General features: G+C 46.1%; 1 protein-coding gene across 4 annotated transcripts in view; it reads left to right on the top strand.

The window, feature by feature from the left end:
* The first annotated feature begins 6,667 nt into the window (after nucleotides 1-6,667).
* The window catches only part of LHPP (phospholysine phosphohistidine inorganic pyrophosphate phosphatase), a 41,332-nt gene continuing 31,119 nt past the window's right edge, over nucleotides 6,668-16,880 (top strand). The window contains exon 1 of one of the 4 annotated variants that reach the window (XM_073685137.1): nucleotides 6,668-6,764. Coding sequence is in view for 1 of the 4 variants with exons in the window: in XM_073685136.1 (XP_073541237.1) it covers nucleotides 6,768-6,799 (32 nt within the window). In the remaining 3 variants the exon portion in view is untranslated. Of the gene's footprint in view, nucleotides 6,800-16,880 lie in introns of all 4 variants that reach the window. The other 3 variants (XM_073685136.1, XM_073685140.1, XM_073685138.1) reach the window with 3 other exon arrangements.

Below are 16,880 nucleotides of genomic sequence, written 5' to 3'. Positions count from 1 at the left end.
GCTATATAATGGCCCCTGCATTAGCTCCCACGCTATATAATGGCCCCTGCATTAGCTCACACACTGTATAATGGCCCCTGCATTAGCTCCCATGCTGTATAATGGCCCCTGCATTACCTCCCACGCTATATAATGGCCCCTGCATTAGCTCCCACGCTATATAATGGCCCCTGCATTAGCTCCCACGCTATATAATGGCTCCTGCATTAGCTCCCACGCTATATAATGGCCCCTGCATTAGCTCCCACACTGTGTAATGGCCCCTGCATTAGCTCCCACACTGTCTAATGGCCCCTGAATTAGCTCCCACACTGTATAATGGCCCCTGCATTAGCTCCCACACTGTATAATGGCCCCTGCATTAGCTCCCACACTGTGTAATGGCCCCTGCATTAGCTCCCACACTGTCTAATTGCCCCTGCATTAGCTCCCACACTGTATAATGGCCCCTGCATTAGCTCCCACGCTGTATAATGGCCCCTGCATTAGCTCCCACGCTGTCTAATGGCCCTGAAATTAGCTCCCACGCTGTATAATGGCCCCTGCATTAGCTCCCACGCTGTATAATGGCCCCGGCATTAGCTCCCACACTGTATAATGGCCCCCGCATTAGCTCCCACGCTGTCTAATGGCCCTGAAATTAGCTCCCACGCTGTATAATGGCCCCCGCATTAGCTCCCACGCTGTATAATGGCCCTGAAATTAGCTCCCACGCTGTATAATGGCCCCCGCATTAGCTCCCACGCTGTCTAATGGCCCTGAAATTAGCTCCCACGCTGTATAATGGCCCCCGCATTAGCTCCCACGCTGTATAATGGCCCCGGCATTAGCTCCCAACCTGTATAATGGCCCCCGCATTAGCTCCCACGCTGTCTAATGGCCCTGAAATTAGCTCCCACGCTGTATAATGGCCCCCGCATTAGATCCCACGCTGTATAATGGCCCCGGCATTAGCTCCCAACCTGTATAATGGCCCCCGCATTAGCTCCCACGCTGTATAATGGCCCCGGCATTAGCTCCCACACTGTATAATGGCCCCTGCATTAGCTCCCACACTGTATAATGGCCCCTGCATTACCTCCCACGCTGTATAATGGCCCCCACAGTAGCCCCACACTGTATAATGGCCCCCTCATTAGCCCCACACTGTATATTTGTCCTGGTTTTAGCTCCCACGCTGTATAATGGCCCCTGCATTAGCTCCCACGCTGTGTAATGGCCCCCGCATTAGCTCCCACACTGTATAGTAGCCCCTGCATTAGCTCCCACGCTGTATAATGGCCCCCGCATTAGCTCCCACACTGTATATTTGTCCTGGTTTTAGCTCCCATCCTGTATAATGGCCCCTGCATTAGCTCCCATGCTGTATAATGGCCCACGCATTAGCTCCCATCCTGTATAATGGCCCCCGCATTAGCTCCCACGCTGTATAATGGCCCCTGCATTAGCTCCCACGCTGTATAATGGCCCCGGCATTAGCTCCCACACTGTATAGTAGCCCCTACATTAGCTCCCACGCTGTATAATGGCCCCTGCATTAGCTCCCACGCTGTGTAATGGCCCCCGCATTAGCTCCCACACTGTATAGTAGCCCCTGCATTAGCTCCCACGCTGTATAATGGCCCCCGCATTAGCTCCCACACTGTATATTTGTCCTGGTTTTAGCTCCCATCCTGTATAATGGCCCCTGCATTAGCTCCCATGCTGTATAATGGCCCACGCATTAGCTCCCATCCTGTATAATGGCCCCCGCATTAGCTCCCACGCTGTATAATGGCCCCTGCATTAGCTCCCACGCTGTATAATGGCCCCGGCATTAGCTCCCACACTGTATAGTAGCCCCTGCATTAGCTCCCACGCTGTATAATGGCCCCTGCATTAGCTCCCACACTGTATAATGACCTCGGCATTACCTCCCACGCTGTATAATGGCCCCTGCATTAGCTCCCACACTGTATAATGACCTCGGCATTACCTCCCACGCTGTATAATGGCCCCTGCATTAGCTTCCACACTGTATAATGGCCCCTGCATTAGCTCCCACACTGTATAATGGCCCCCACATTAGCCCCACGCTGTATAATGACCTCGGCATTACCTCCCACACTGTATAATGGCCCCTGCATTAGCTCCCACGCTGTATAATGGCCCCTGCATTAGCTCCCATGCTGTATAATGGCCCCTGCATTATCTCCCACGCTGTATAATGGCCCCTGCATTAGCTCCCATGCTGTATAATGGCCCCGGCATTAGCTCCCACACTGTATAATGGCCCCTGCATTAGCTCCCACACTATATAATGGCCCCCGCATTAGCTCCCACACTGTATAATGGCCCCTGCATTAGCTCCCACACTATATAATGGCCCCCGCATTAGCTCCCACACTGTATAATGGCCCCTGTATTAGCTCCCACACTGTATAATGGCCCCTGCATTATCTCCCACGCTGTATAATGGCCCCTGCATTAGCTCCCATGCTGTATAATGGCCCCTGCATTACCTCCCATGCTATATAATGGCCCCTGCATTAGCTCCCACACTGTATAATGGCCCCTGCATTAGCTCCCACACTGTATAATGGCCCCTGCATTAGCTCCCACACTGTATAATGGCCCCTGCATTAGCTCCCACACTGTATAATGGCCCCTGCATTAGCTCCCACACTGTATAATGGCCCCAGCATTAGCTCCCACACTGTATAATGGCCCCTGCATTAGCTCCCACACTGTATAATGGCCCCTACATTAGCTCCCACACTGTATAATGGCCCCTGCATTAGCTCCCACACTGTATAATGGCCCCTGCATTAGCTCCCACACTGTATAATGGCCCCTACATTAGCTCCCACACTGTATAATGGCCCCTGCATTAGCTCCCACACTGTATAATGGCCCCTACATTAGCTCCCACACTGTATAATGGCCCCAGCATTAGCTCCCACACTGTATAATGGCCCCTGCATTAGCTCCCACACTGTATAATGGCCCCTACATTAGCTCCCACACTGTATAATGGCCCCTACATTAGCTCCCACACTGTATAATGGCCCCTGCATTAGCTCCCACACTGTATAATGGCCCCTACATTAGCTCCCACACTGTATAATGGCCCCTACATTAGCTCCCACACTGTATAATGGCTCCTACATTAGCTCCCACACTGTATAATGGCCCCTGCATTAGCTCCCACACTGTATAATGGCACCTGCATTAGCTCCCACACTGTATAATGGCCCCTGCATTAGCTCCCACACTGTATAATGGCCCCTGCATTAGCTCCCACACTGTATAATGGCCCCTACATTAGCTCCCACACTGTATAATGGCCCCTACATTAGCTCCCACACTGTATAATGGCCCCTACATTAGCTCCCACACTGTATAATGGCCCCTGCATTAGCTCCCACACTGTATAAGGACCTCGGCATTAGCTCCCACACTGTATAAGGACCTCGGCATTATTTATTAGTCAACAACTGTCAAACAAGTGTTGAAATAATCGCTTATTCGCGATTATCATCGGCTTGAATAAATCGGCCATTAATTGTTCTCTACTGAGCTGTGTTATATCAGCTCTTTATAACTAGGTCATGTTGTATTACAGTATCATCCAGGGGCAGCATGAACCAAGTAAATAACACAAGAGATAAGATAAGACTATCAGCACTGCGAATGTGTAGTCGAGCAACCGCTAAGGAATATTACAATTTCCGGAAATAAAAGTTATTGTTTGTGTAATAAAATGTTCCAGAATGGTTTTCAGGACCTCTGCTTGCTGACATTCACTGAGAACCTTCATCGTTCACTTTCAGGGTATATAAAAATCCAACTTCTTCATGTGATATTCACACTCGTCTATGGTTCATTACAAGTCAGAACAGTTACCTGTAACAATCCATGCAGTCTAGTCTCCCTTCTCATGGCTTTCTGGTAAAAAATGATGGAATCTGCTTCCTAAATGCACAACCTTTTAAATAATGCTTATTAAAAATTCTGCAGTTTCTGTAAGTCCCTTAGCTCAGTGTCTGCAAAATAACGATAAAAATCTTTAAGAGCTCCTCTTCAGTTCTGAAGGCTCTCTCTACCAGAGTTGTACACAGATCTTGATAATGTGAAGAGATGAGAAAGCATCTAAAGTCTCAGGGAGGGCAGAGAAAACAGGTTGTAGATAAGGAACATAGCATATGTAGAGGAAATAACTGCAGGATAGAATCTGTGCTGATATATGAACTAATGAAGACAGCAGCATCCTGGATACACACAGACCTCATACCCAGCCTATATTACTGTGAGAAGCAACTGAGTGATAGCAACTAGCAGCTTTTCTTGTCTTATGAGATCAACCATGAAAATACTCAGGGTGACTAAAAGTCATTGTGATTCTGATTCTGATGTTTTAAGAAAGTCACACATCAGATTCATACATTAAAATCAAACATCATTTGAATTTGGCTTACTTGCAGTCTGTGCATAAGTCCCAATGAGTTTCAATCAGGTTTGCACTGAAAATCATATAAGCAAATAGAACTCTCTAGTTTTGACAACTGAGTTTAAAGCTCAGTGGTTAGTGCACTGGCTTTAGGGACACAGAATTTTGGTTCAAGTCCCACAAGCGAACAGTTAATTTTTTTTATTATTATTACAGTTGTAAAAGTCACTTGTCAAAGTCACTGGTCAGGATCACTGGTCAGGATCACTGGTCAGGATCACTGGTCAGAATCACTGGTCAGAATCACTTGTCAGAATCACTTGTCAGAATCACTTGTCAGAATCACTTGTCAGAATCACTTGTCAGACAGGGTATTTAGGCTCAAATTGACATCATTCTGATGTTTGATTTTGATATCTGATCATGTCCTAAAATGGACACTGTACATAGCAGTGTGTTACTTTTACATTAATCAGAAAATAATAATAGTTTTTTTCTGTAATTTCCTGTTCCTTTGTGCATATACTGTATTTTTTTTGTTACGCACACACCCGGGCAGACTAGCATGAGCGTGATTAGTGATCCCACTGTACCATGAACCAAGGAGTGCCTGGAGGGGCGTAACTAAGTATCAACCCGATTCGACCAAGGTCACACGGCAGCTCAGTCGACTCCGTGGACCAGGGAGGAACCGAGCAGAGGGACCAGGTGCTACTCCAGGTCAGACCCCGGTCACAGCTGTTGACCCACACCAGGGAATGCAGAAATAGGCAGGTTAAACTGGCATATTGACTGGTGGGTACTGGCAGGCACAGCTGGTATGCAGACAGGTGGATATTGACAGGCACAGCTGGTATGCAGACAGGAGGGGACTGGCAGGCACGGCTGGCATGCAGACAAGTGGGCATAGGGAGGCACGGCTGACATGCAGACAGGCGGGTACTGGCAAGTAGGAACGTAGGCAGGATAGGGACCAGTACAGACTGGGATACAGGAACAGAGCCGCAGGTGCGGTAGACAAGCAGAGCGGAGCAAAACCCGCAGATGCGGTGAACAAGCAAAGCAGAGCAATACCGCAGATGCGGTGAACAAGCAAAGCAGAGCAAAACCGCAGATATGGTGAACAAGCAAAGCAGAGCAAAACCCGCAGATGCGGTGAACAAGCAAAGCAGAGCAAAACCCGCAGATGCAGTGAACAAGCAAAGCAGAGCAAAACCGCCGATGCGGTGAACAAGCAGAGCAAAACCGCAGATGCGGTGAACAAGCAAGGCAGAGCAAAACCCGCAGATGCGGTGAACAAGCAAAGCAGAGCAAAACCGCAGATGCGGTGAACATGCAAAGCAGAGCAAAACCGGCAGATGCGGTGAACAAGCAGAGCAAAACCGCAGATGCGGTGAACAAGCAAAGCAGAGCAAAACCCGCAGATGCGTTGAACAAGCAAAGCAGAGCAAAACCGCAGATGCGGTGAACTAGCAAAGCAGAGCAAAACCCGCAGATGCGGTGAACAAGCAAAGCAGAGCAAAACCGCAGATGCGGTGAACAAGCAAAGCAGAGCAAAACCGCAGATGCGGTGAACTAGCAAAGCAGAGCAAAACCCGCAGATGCGGTGAACAAGCAAAGCAGAGCAAAACCGCAGATGCGGTGAACAAGCAAAGCAGAGCAAAACCCACAGATGCGGTGAGCAAGCAGAGCAAAGCAAAACCTGCAGATGCTGTAGACAGGACAGGGCTCTGTTCACATGGAACAGACTGTAAAACACAAGAAGATAGCTGGAACACAGGAGTTAGATACAGAAGGATGGAAACAGAAAGAGCAGAACCAGATACACACAAGGTACTTACAATGAAGTAGCGAGTGGACACAAAACTCACAAACAGAAGTACAGAGACAACGAGTTGGAGTTAGGTGAAGGTTCAGATACTGCAGGAAAGAGGGAAGATACAGACAGAGAGACAAACAAGTAACGGACTAGGACACTGTTCAGACAGGATCTGAACCAGGAGCAAGATACAGGAACGAGACTGGGAACTCAGCCCCCAGGGTGGCAGAAACTGACTAGAAGTCCCAGGTACAGGTAGAGGCCCTGCATACTCAGCCCCCAGGGTGGCGGACAGACTAGAGTCAGTACAGGACCTGGCAACTCACAGTTGCACAGAACAGACTGTAAGAAAGTGTTGCTCAGGCACCTCCTACTGGGTGGAGGGGGTTTAAATATCCAGTGACTCACAGCAATAGGCTGGGGACGCATTAGGACTGTGCATACTGTAGCTTTAAGAATCAGAAAGCAACAGCGCCAACGCCCTAAGTCAGCAGACACGAGACATACAAACAGCAGGTAATGGAGCAAAAGTGTGCAGCCTGGCCTGAAAGGTAAGATTGCGGTCTTGCATGGTGGGAGATGGTAAGCCATGCAAGCACGCCGCCAGGGATGTTACATTTTTTTGTGCCGCTTTACACAGCACAATATTGAGATAACACATTGTAACAAATAAATACAAGTGTGTTACAGAAAAGTTACACAGTGTTTACGAGGTACGATGAGAATAAGGTGTTATATCAGCACCTGAGATTCTTTATAGCTATTTGTTATCCAGGATGCAATCTTAGGTTTCGTTGGTTTGTATCCCCCATTTACTTAATATTGGATCTCCAGAGCTCTTCACTGAGGAGGTTGGTGAGACTGTCGCCCTTCATTCTGCATGCCTGGGTACGAGGGTCTCTGGACACATTTCAGCTTGAAGTTTATGGACTTGAAAGTTAATGCTCCACAATCTGCTCGCTGCCGGTGACATTGAGCTCGATCTAGAGGAGAACTGCTTGGCTTATTCATGGCTTACAGGTTTCCAATGGTGTATATTAGCAAAAAGTATTACACCTTACCAATATACCCCACTCCCATGCTGCCGCTTCCATGGTTCCCCACCGGTCTCTGCTCACTCAGCTCTCCACCGGTCTCTGCTCACCTGCCTCTCCACTCGTTTCTGCTCATATGCCTCTCCTCCGGTCTCTGCTCACTCACCCGTCTCTCCACCGGTCTCTGCTCACCCTGCTCTCCACCGGTCTCTGCTCACCCGGCTCTCCACCGGTCTCTGCTCACCCGGCTCTCCATCAGTCTCTGCTCACCTGGCTCTCCATCGGTCTCTGCTCACCTGGCTCTGCACCGGTCTCTGCTCATCTGGCTCTCCACCAGTCTCTGCTCTCCTGGCTCTCCACCGGTCTATGCTCACCTGGCTCTCCACCGGTGTCTGCTCACTCAGCTTTCCACCAATCTCTGCTCACCTGGCTCTCCACCGGTCTCTGCTCTCCTAGCTCTCCAGCAGTCCCTGCTCTCCTGGTTCTCCACCGACTCAGCTCTCCACCGGTCTCTGCTCACCTGGCTCTCCACCGGTCTCTGCTTCTCCTGGCTCTCCACCGGTCTCTGCTTCTCCTGGCTCTCCACCAGTCTCTGCTCTCCTGGTTCTCCACCGGTCTCTGCTCACCTGCCTCTCCATCGGTCTCTGCTCACCTGCATCTCCACCGGAGTCTGCTCTCATTGTTCTCTACTGGTCTCTGCTCTCCTGGTTCTCCACCGGTCTCTGCTCACCTGGCTCTCCACTGGTCTCTGTTCTCCTGGTTCTCCACTGGTCTCTGCTCACCTGGCTCTCCACCGGTCTCTGTTCACCTGGCTCTCCACCGGTCTCTGCTCACCTGGCTCTCCACCGGTCTCTGTTCTCCTGGTTCTCCACCGGTCTCTGCTCTCCAGGTTCTCCACCGGTCTCTGCTCTCCAGGTTCTCCACCGGTCTCTACTCACCTGGCTCTCCACCGGTCTCTGCTCACCTGGCTCTCCACCGGAATCTGCTCTCCTGGTTCTCCACCGGTCTCTGCTCACCTGGCTCTCCACCGGTCTCTGCTTCTCCTGGCTCTCCACCGGTCTCTGCTTCTCCTGGCTCTCCACCAGTCTCTGCTCTCCTGGTTCTCCACCGGTCTCTGCTCACCTGCCTCTCCATCGGTCTCTGCTCACCTGCATCTCCACCGGAGTCTGCTCTCATTGTTCTCTACTGGTCTCTGCTCTCCTGGTTCTCCACCGGTCTCTGCTCACCTGGCTCTCCACTGGTCTCTGTTCTCCTGGTTCTCCACCAATCTCTGCTCACCTGGCTCTCCACCAGTCTCTGCTCACCTGGCTCTCCACCAGTCTCTGCTCACATGGCTCTCCACCAGTCTCTGCTCACCTGGCTCTCCGCCGGTCTCTGCTCACCTGCCTCTCCATCGGTCTCTGCTCACCTGCCTCTCCACCGGAGTCTGCTCTCATTGTTCTCCACCGGTCTCAGCTCTCCTGGTTTGGTTCTCCACCAGTCTCTGCTCACCTGGCTCTCCACTGGTCTCTGTTCTCCTGGTTCTCCACTGGTCTCTGCTCACCTGGCTCTCCACCGGTCTCTGTTCACCTGGCTCTCCACCGGTCTCTGCTCACCTGGCGCTCCACCGGTCTCTGGTCTCCTGGTTCTCCACTGATCTCTGCTCACCTGGCTCTCCACCGGTCTCTGTTCTCCTGGTTCTCCACCGGTCTCTGCTCTCCAGGTTCTCCACCGGTCTCTGCTCTCCAGGTTCTCCACCGGTCTCTACTCACCTGGCTCTCCACCGGTCTCTGCTCACCTGGCTCTCCACCGGAATCTGCTCTCCTGGTTCTCCACCGGTCTCTGCTCACCTGGCTCTCCACCGGAATCTGCTCTCCTGGTTCTCCACCGGTCTCTGCTCTCCTGGCTCTCCACCAGTCTCTGCTCACTTGGCTCAGGCAATGACATATGGTGTGGGCACAGCATTACTGAAGCAGGGTGAACAGAGACGGGGGACTGATAAGCAACATAATGGGAGTGGCAGGGAACAAGCAAGGTTAGTATTAGGCATCATTTAGGTGTTTTTGTTTTTTTCGTTTTTTTTTTTAAATTAAAAAAACTGATTGTTTTTCCTCTTTGTGCTGAATCCAATGTTCATCCATTTTTCGTCTGTGTGCATGTTTTTAGCATCCATTTTTTCCTGTGTGCAAAAACAAATAAAGAATTACTAGCTTCTCCAATCCATAAAACAAAAAAGGGCAGCACTCTGATGACTCGCTATCCATGTGCTTTCCATTTTCTTCACCGACCCATTGAAATGGATCTGTGGGTTTGATCCATGATTCAAATCAAAAACAGACGTCTCCTTTTTTTTTTTGTAGATACTTTATTCTTTGCGTTTTTTCAGATTACTTTTCTTTTTTGTCTTGTTATATTTAGTGAAGATTTTTGCACCAAATTCTTCAAAATGACACGTTCATGAATTTCGCGCAAAATCAAAAACGCACTATATGTTCGTCTTTAACCTTTGTTTGCATCTTTTTAGCACAGAAAAAAGATCCCTTGTTACGCTAAAATGTTTCAAAAATTTGCACACAAAAAAAATAGGCGTTCATAAAATCATTTCGGGGGAAACTGAAATTGAGCAAAAATGTAGTGACTTTCTAAAAAGTTGCAACTAATGGATCAGCTAAAAACATCTGAAAACGCCAAACCCTGCCCACAATGGGGAACATAAATGTAAGAAAACAGGTGAACACATATAAAATAGAATTTAAAAAAAGCGCAAATGAATAAGAGGGGAATAACACCAAAAATAGATAAAAAAAAGGTGCAAATGCAATAAGGAATCTTGGTCTCCAAATTAACATGTAAACTGTGCAATAGTATATAATCCGCGTACAATATACATCTGAATGAGGACTTTCCCCTTTTAATACTTTTTTCACCATTGTAGTCTTTTTTTAACTCACGGGGTGAGTGTGCTGTCTCATCGTGGAGACCAAGTGTGGACCCAAATATCTTAAAACATTATATCCATGTATAAATGTTTATATGTAGGAAATCAAGGGATTTAGTGAACATCAATTCACACCACATTGTAGGACTCAGTTCACACGTTCAGTATTTGGTCAGTATTTTACATCAGTATTTGTAAGCCGAAATCAGGAGGGGAACAATCAGAAGAAAAGAAATAATAATAACAAAAATATAATAGAAACATGTCACCACTTCTGTATTCTTCACCCACTCCTGGTTTTGGCTTACACATACTGATGTAAAATACTGAACGTGTGAACACGGCCAAGGTCTGATAAGGGGATGTGTCATGGCTGCTACAGTGTGCAATCCCCATGGATGCCATTCTGGGCTGATAGAAGTTATCACACCTTATTCGATGTATACCTTCACAGAATATAGCGCTGACACAAGTTTTATACTTTAATACTAATAAATGCACATTTACAGATGTCAACATTTCCATAAATAAGGCTTGAAATGAAAAGAATCATTAAAGAGTAACCGTCAGTTTAATCTTTATTTCATAAATCAATATTACACAAGAAAATAAGCAACTTTGTAATATATCTTATCAGGGAATTCTGCTTCTTTCTCCTCCTGGACTGATCAAGGGTAAAATCTGTATTCAGTACAGACAGATTTTCATTTTTGATTGTAAAGTGCTGCGGAATATGTTGGTGATATATAAATAAAATTATTATATTACTGAGATAGAAGATGAAAGTTGGTGCACATAAAATTCTATGGAGAGAGAGGAGCTAGAGGCACAGACATTGTGCTGTAAGTTTTCCTGAAACATCAGTTACAACTCTCCGAAGAGTTTTATGAGCACCAACTGTAATCTCCTATCTCAGCAATGGGAAAATCTCTATTTAATGAAGACAGATTTTATAGATGAACTGAGAATTTTGAGAATGAATGATCTGTCCAGGAGGAGAAAGCAGCAGATTTCACGGATACAATATCATACAGAGTATCTTATTTTCATCTACAATACTGATTTATAAAGAAAAATGAAATCAACGGTTACGCTTCACACATTCAACTTTCACAGTCTGTGTACAGACCACAATGTCCTGATGGGCCAGGGGTCTTCTGACCCGAACTCAATAGCCTTGTATGTGCTTATAAGGACAATATGGACCATGAAAGTTGGATGTGCGTAACATCCAATCGTTCCCTAAATCCATAGTGGTCTTCCTCCCGCTTGCTGGAATGGTTGTCTGTTTATGACACCATGAAAGTCACTGGCGGATACAGACAGAAGAAGCCCCTGTACAGGAAAAGTATATGGGACCTTTGCAGTCCAATAGCTCCTCATAATGCCCAATTCCACCTGCTTTGGAGGTGGTGATGGCCTCCTTACTTCTTGGGCTGCACAGGTTGCACCAATGATATGTCCGCCCCTGATAAAAGTGCAAAGAGCTTGTCCTTCTCACATGACAAGTGGCATATTGCATATCCAGACTGAAGGAAGATATTGATCGGTTGCACATCCCGTCTGACATCCTGAAACTATGAACATACAACTTCCACCATGACCAACGGAATGAAGAAGATGGTAGTTGTGGTATCACAACAGCCAGAAGGACCTCTAAATCCATTAGTTTGTGTGGGTTCCTGTAGTCATTAGCGGCCATAGAATGATACCATGCCAACCGAATTTACAAGCTGGGGAAATGGGCACGTTGGTGCAAGTGGCAGATTGTTGGAGGAAGGAGAGAAGAAAAGTCTTGGGAATGGAGGTAAATGGTGGTGGTTTGTACTGGATGGAAGCTGCGCAGGGCAGGTGTAGGGTGGGAATGGTGGAAGAAACTGTTGACCAGGACTTGGACAATTGTGAGTGCCACATCCTCTGCCCTCTGAACTTCCCGGCGGTTGCTGCTTCTTCCACTTAGTTCTTCTATTCTGGAACCAGATCTTGACTTGGGTCTCTGTCAGGTGAAGCGTCAATGCCAGACTTAACCTCTCACACACCGACAGGTAGCGGCTGCTGCGGAACCGGCTCTCCAGTGCCACCAGTTGTTCATAGGTAAAGGCAGTACGCGCCCGCCTGGGCTTAGAACTGGCCACCGGAGGTCTGAGGTCTCTTTGAGCCTCCCCACCTTCTGACTCTTCTTCTTCCGGTTCCTTTATTCTATGAGAAGTAGATGATCCAACGTCATTTCCAGGTCCAGGAGCAATGTCCACAGAGGAGAAGTTCTCATCTGTCATTTGTAAAAAGAAAAAGGACAACCATAAGTATGATTCATAAAACTAAACTGGAAATTACAGAAGCACAAAGGTTCCTTCAAGACAGTTCACCGCAGCAAGAATGTATATAAAGCATAGTAAAAGGATAAATGTGCTCCAAAAGGCTAATGCTGTATGTACCATATATATATATATATATATATATATATATATATATATATATATATATATATATATATTCTAGATAAGAGACCTTTCTAATCCTATAAAAATGGTAGGGGTGTAATATCACAAAATTAAGTCTATTTTTTTTTTCAAAATTAAGACCACTGCCAAAATGATATCCTGCTGATTTTCAGTGCATTAGATGTTAATATTTGGATTTCAGTACTGACATTTCTCCCATGCAGTACATGATTACAACCACAAGATGGCCTCCTGGATGCAGAACTCATGATAGCAGAATACTGCTGCTGTGTATACTGTCAGCAGCAAAATAGTTTTTTTTAATGCACGGTACATAATGTCAAAATAGATCTAAATGGACAAAGAAAGCTAAACACTATACGGGCATCTCAGGCTATGTCCACATCACATTTTTAGTCTACATTTAGCTGTATGCTGGAAAAGCTAAACATACATACAGTACAGACCAAAAGTTTGGACGCACCTTCTCATTTAAAGATTTTTCTGTATTTTCATGACTATGAAAATTGTACATTCACACTGAAGGCATCAAAACTATGAATTAACACATGTGGAATTATATACTTAACAAAAAAGTGTGAAACAACTGAAAATATGTCTTATATTCTAGGTTCTTCAAAGTAGCCACCTTTTGCTTTGATGACTGCTTTGCACACTCTTGGCATTCTCTTGATGAGCTTCAAGAGGTAGTCACCGGAAATGGTCTTCCAACAATCTTGAAGGAGTTCCCAGAGATGCTTAGCACTTGTTGGCCCTTTTGCCTTCACTCTGCGGTCCAGCTCACCCCAAACCATCTCGATTGGGTTCAGGTCTGGTGACTGTGGAGGCCAGGTCATCTGGCGTAGCACCCCATCACTCGCCTTCTTGGTCAAATAGCCCTTACACAGCCTGGAGGTGTGTTTGGGGTTATTGTCCTGTTGAAAAATAAATGATGGTCCAACTAAACGCAAACCGGATGGAATAGCATGCCGCTGCAAGATGCTGTGGTAGCCATGCTGGTTCAGTATGCCTTCAATTTTGAATAAATCCCCAACAGTGTCACCAGCAAAGCACCCCCACACCATCACACCTCCTCCTCCATGCTTCACGGTGGGAACCAGGCATGTAGAGTCCATCCGTTCACCTTTTCTGCGTCGCACAAAGACACAGTGGTTGGAACCAAAGATCTCAAATTTGGACTCATCAGACCAAAGCACAGATTTCCACTGGTCTAATGTCCATTCCTTGTGTTCTTTAGCCCAAACAAGTCTCTTCTGCTTGTTGCCTGTCCTTAGCAGTGGTTTCCTAGCAGCTATTTTACCATGAAGGCCTGCTGCACAAAGTCTCCTCTTAACAGTTGTTGTAGAGATGTGTCTGCTGCTAGAACTCTGTGTGGCATTGACCTGGTCTCTAATCTGAGCTGCTGTTAACCTGCGATTTCTGAGGCTGGTGACTTGGATAAACTTATCCTCAGAAGCAGAGGTGACTCTTTGTCTTCCTTTCCTGGGGCGGTCCTCATGTGAGCCAGTTTCTTTGTAGCGCTTGATGGTTTTTGCAACTGCACTTGGGGACACTTTCAAAGTTTTCTCAATTTTTCGGACTGACTGACCTTCATTTCTTAAAGTAATGATGGCCACTCGTTTTTCTTTACTTAGCTGCTTTTTTCTTGCCATAATACAAATTCTAACAGTTTATTTAGTAGGACTATCAACTGTGTATCCACCAGACTTCTGCACAACACAACTGATGGTCCCAACCCCATTTATAAGGCAAGAAATCCCACTTATTAAACCAGACAGGGCACACCTGTGAAGTGAAAACCATTTCCGGTGACTACCTCTTGAAGCTCATCAAGAGAATGCCAAGAGTGTGCAAAGCAGTCATCAAAGCAAAAGGTGGCTACTTTGAAGAACCTAGAATATAAGACATATTTTCAGTTGTTTCACACTTTTTTGTTAAGTATATAATTCCACATGTGTTAATTCATAGTTTTGATGCCTTCAGTGTGAATGTACAATTTTCATAGTCATGAAAATACAGAAAAATCTTTAAATGAGAAGGTGTGTCCAAATTTTTGGTCTGTACTGTACGTACATGCTAAACTTACCCATACAACTCTTTTGCGAGGCGATGGCTAAAGGAGTGTAAGAAATGAAAACAGGGCCTTAGAGCTCTCTTAAAGGGGTTGTCCCGCCTTAGACTACTAGTCTACAGTCACTCTATGTATCTGTAGACTTGTGACCACATACTTCTGGCCACATTCTGACTAGATTAGTCCAGCTTCACTCAATTCACTTTCACTGAACGAGGATGTGCACGTCTAGTTGGCAGGTGACTGCATGTATGCAAATCACGTACTTGCAGTCAAGCTTCCAGTGCTGAAGAATTGCATGTACTGTGAGGATTCACAAGTCTGCAGTCACATAGACTGCAGACTTGTACCTTAAGGCCCCCTTTAAAGAAGTATTGACTATAAATAATGGGGTCTGTGGGATACCATCAGGGTGTCCAACATTTTCCAAGAAGAAATAACATTGCTTGGTGAGGGATTTTTTTTGTCCAGCAAATACGATCAAATCTGCAAGGAACCAGGAGTGCGACGAGCAAGTGGCAAAAACTCCGGCTAGTTCTCAGTTTTAGTGACTTGCTAGTTGATGTCACATTACTTTTGCAGGTTGTAATGCGACGCAATTCACTTGCATTATGCTGTGATGGAGCAGTGCATTACAGGTAGGTGTACGACAGGGGAGAACATATCATTGATGCAACCTGTGCAGCCGCACAGGGGCCCAAGAGGTAAGGGGGGCCACTATCATCTCCAAAGCAGGAGGAATTGTACATTATGAGGAGCTATTGGACTGCAAACGGCCCATATACTGATCTTACACAGGGGCCTCTTCTGTGTGTAGGGAATAGGGAAGAAGCGGAGACCGCTGCAACTGCTGTCAGTGACATCACATGAATCAAGAGACCCTGCATGAGTCTAAGAAAACTTTATTCTCTACTTTATTCATTTTTTTATTCACATTTTCCTTATTTATCACCTAGTTTTCTTAAGAATATCCATACACCATGTAAGTGCTGTAGCCAAATGACTTTGAGAAGCTGTCAGGGCATTCTCTGACTTGTAGTTCCACACATCAGCATAACTACCTCCCTATGGTACAAGTGTTAAAACCGTGACCTGTGACTTTCACATGTAGCAGACAGGCTGAGCGCAGACTGGCGGGTTTTATTAGCCAGGGTTATTAAGAAGAAATTGCTGGCTTCCGTGCCCAGATGAAGTGACCGGCCAGTGATTAGATCGATAGCTGTCATCTCTGTAATACAGGGGCTTCTCATCAGGCAGGAAGCCTGTGCTCAGAGATAGGCGGCCACCAGTAATGGGATATTGATCACTGCCAGGGACAAGCAGTCTTACAACTAAACCGACTTGCCCCTGCTTCCCATAGGGGCCAGAGCAATTACTGGGGGCCCCGGCTCTGGGCGATCATCATGCCTTATTAATCTGCTTTTCACCTTATGCTCAGTGACATCACCCAGGTCTGCGATAAAAAGTGCGAGGGCTATTATTATATGTAGAAATTATTTTATATGGTAGAACTTCCCGAAAATACTCATCTATATATTACAGTAATCTATGTGTCTATGAAACTCATTATAAGTTATGAATCCTCCAAAATCAGACTGTACGTCCCATAGGAGAATTTGGGATGGGAATGAGCTCATTAACATACCAAGTGTCCAGATTTAAAAAAAAAACGTATCCTGACCCTACAGTAACAATGCTCTGATATTCCAAAAAAACCCAAATAATAAGCCCTCTCTGGGACGACCACCCAAAATGACATTGAAAAGAATATATCAATATGTGAGTATATGGTGGAACTAAAAATCTGTAACAGGACATCTGGTCTGGATAAGGGGGTTGTCTTCTCACACTGGTGGTCTTTTGAAGAGGTTTCACTTTATATGCAAAGAGGTTCTGCAGCTATAGGAATGATATTCTTATACAGACATAGCTTGAAATATTCCAACTAGTGATAAAAAATAAACTGGAATCAGATCTGAAACCACTGGAAGTTTGTTGATTATTATCCCAATTTTTCTTCACCTATAGTGAAGTCAGAATAATATATGTAACCAGTGGTCAGCAAAAACATTTTTTTACATTACCATCATTTATATATTTATATTTTAAATGAAATGATCAAATAGTTAAGCCTTGATTCTCTCTCTA

Source organism: Phyllobates terribilis, unplaced genomic scaffold, assembly GCF_046119375.1.
Source record: "Phyllobates terribilis strain yellow unplaced genomic scaffold, ASM4611937v1 Scaffold_5__5_contigs__length_657084704, whole genome shotgun sequence".
Lineage (NCBI taxonomy): Eukaryota > Metazoa > Chordata > Amphibia > Anura > Dendrobatidae > Phyllobates > Phyllobates terribilis.
The sequence above is the reverse complement of the archived record's forward strand: the minus strand, read 5'-3'. Positions and strand labels throughout refer to the sequence as shown.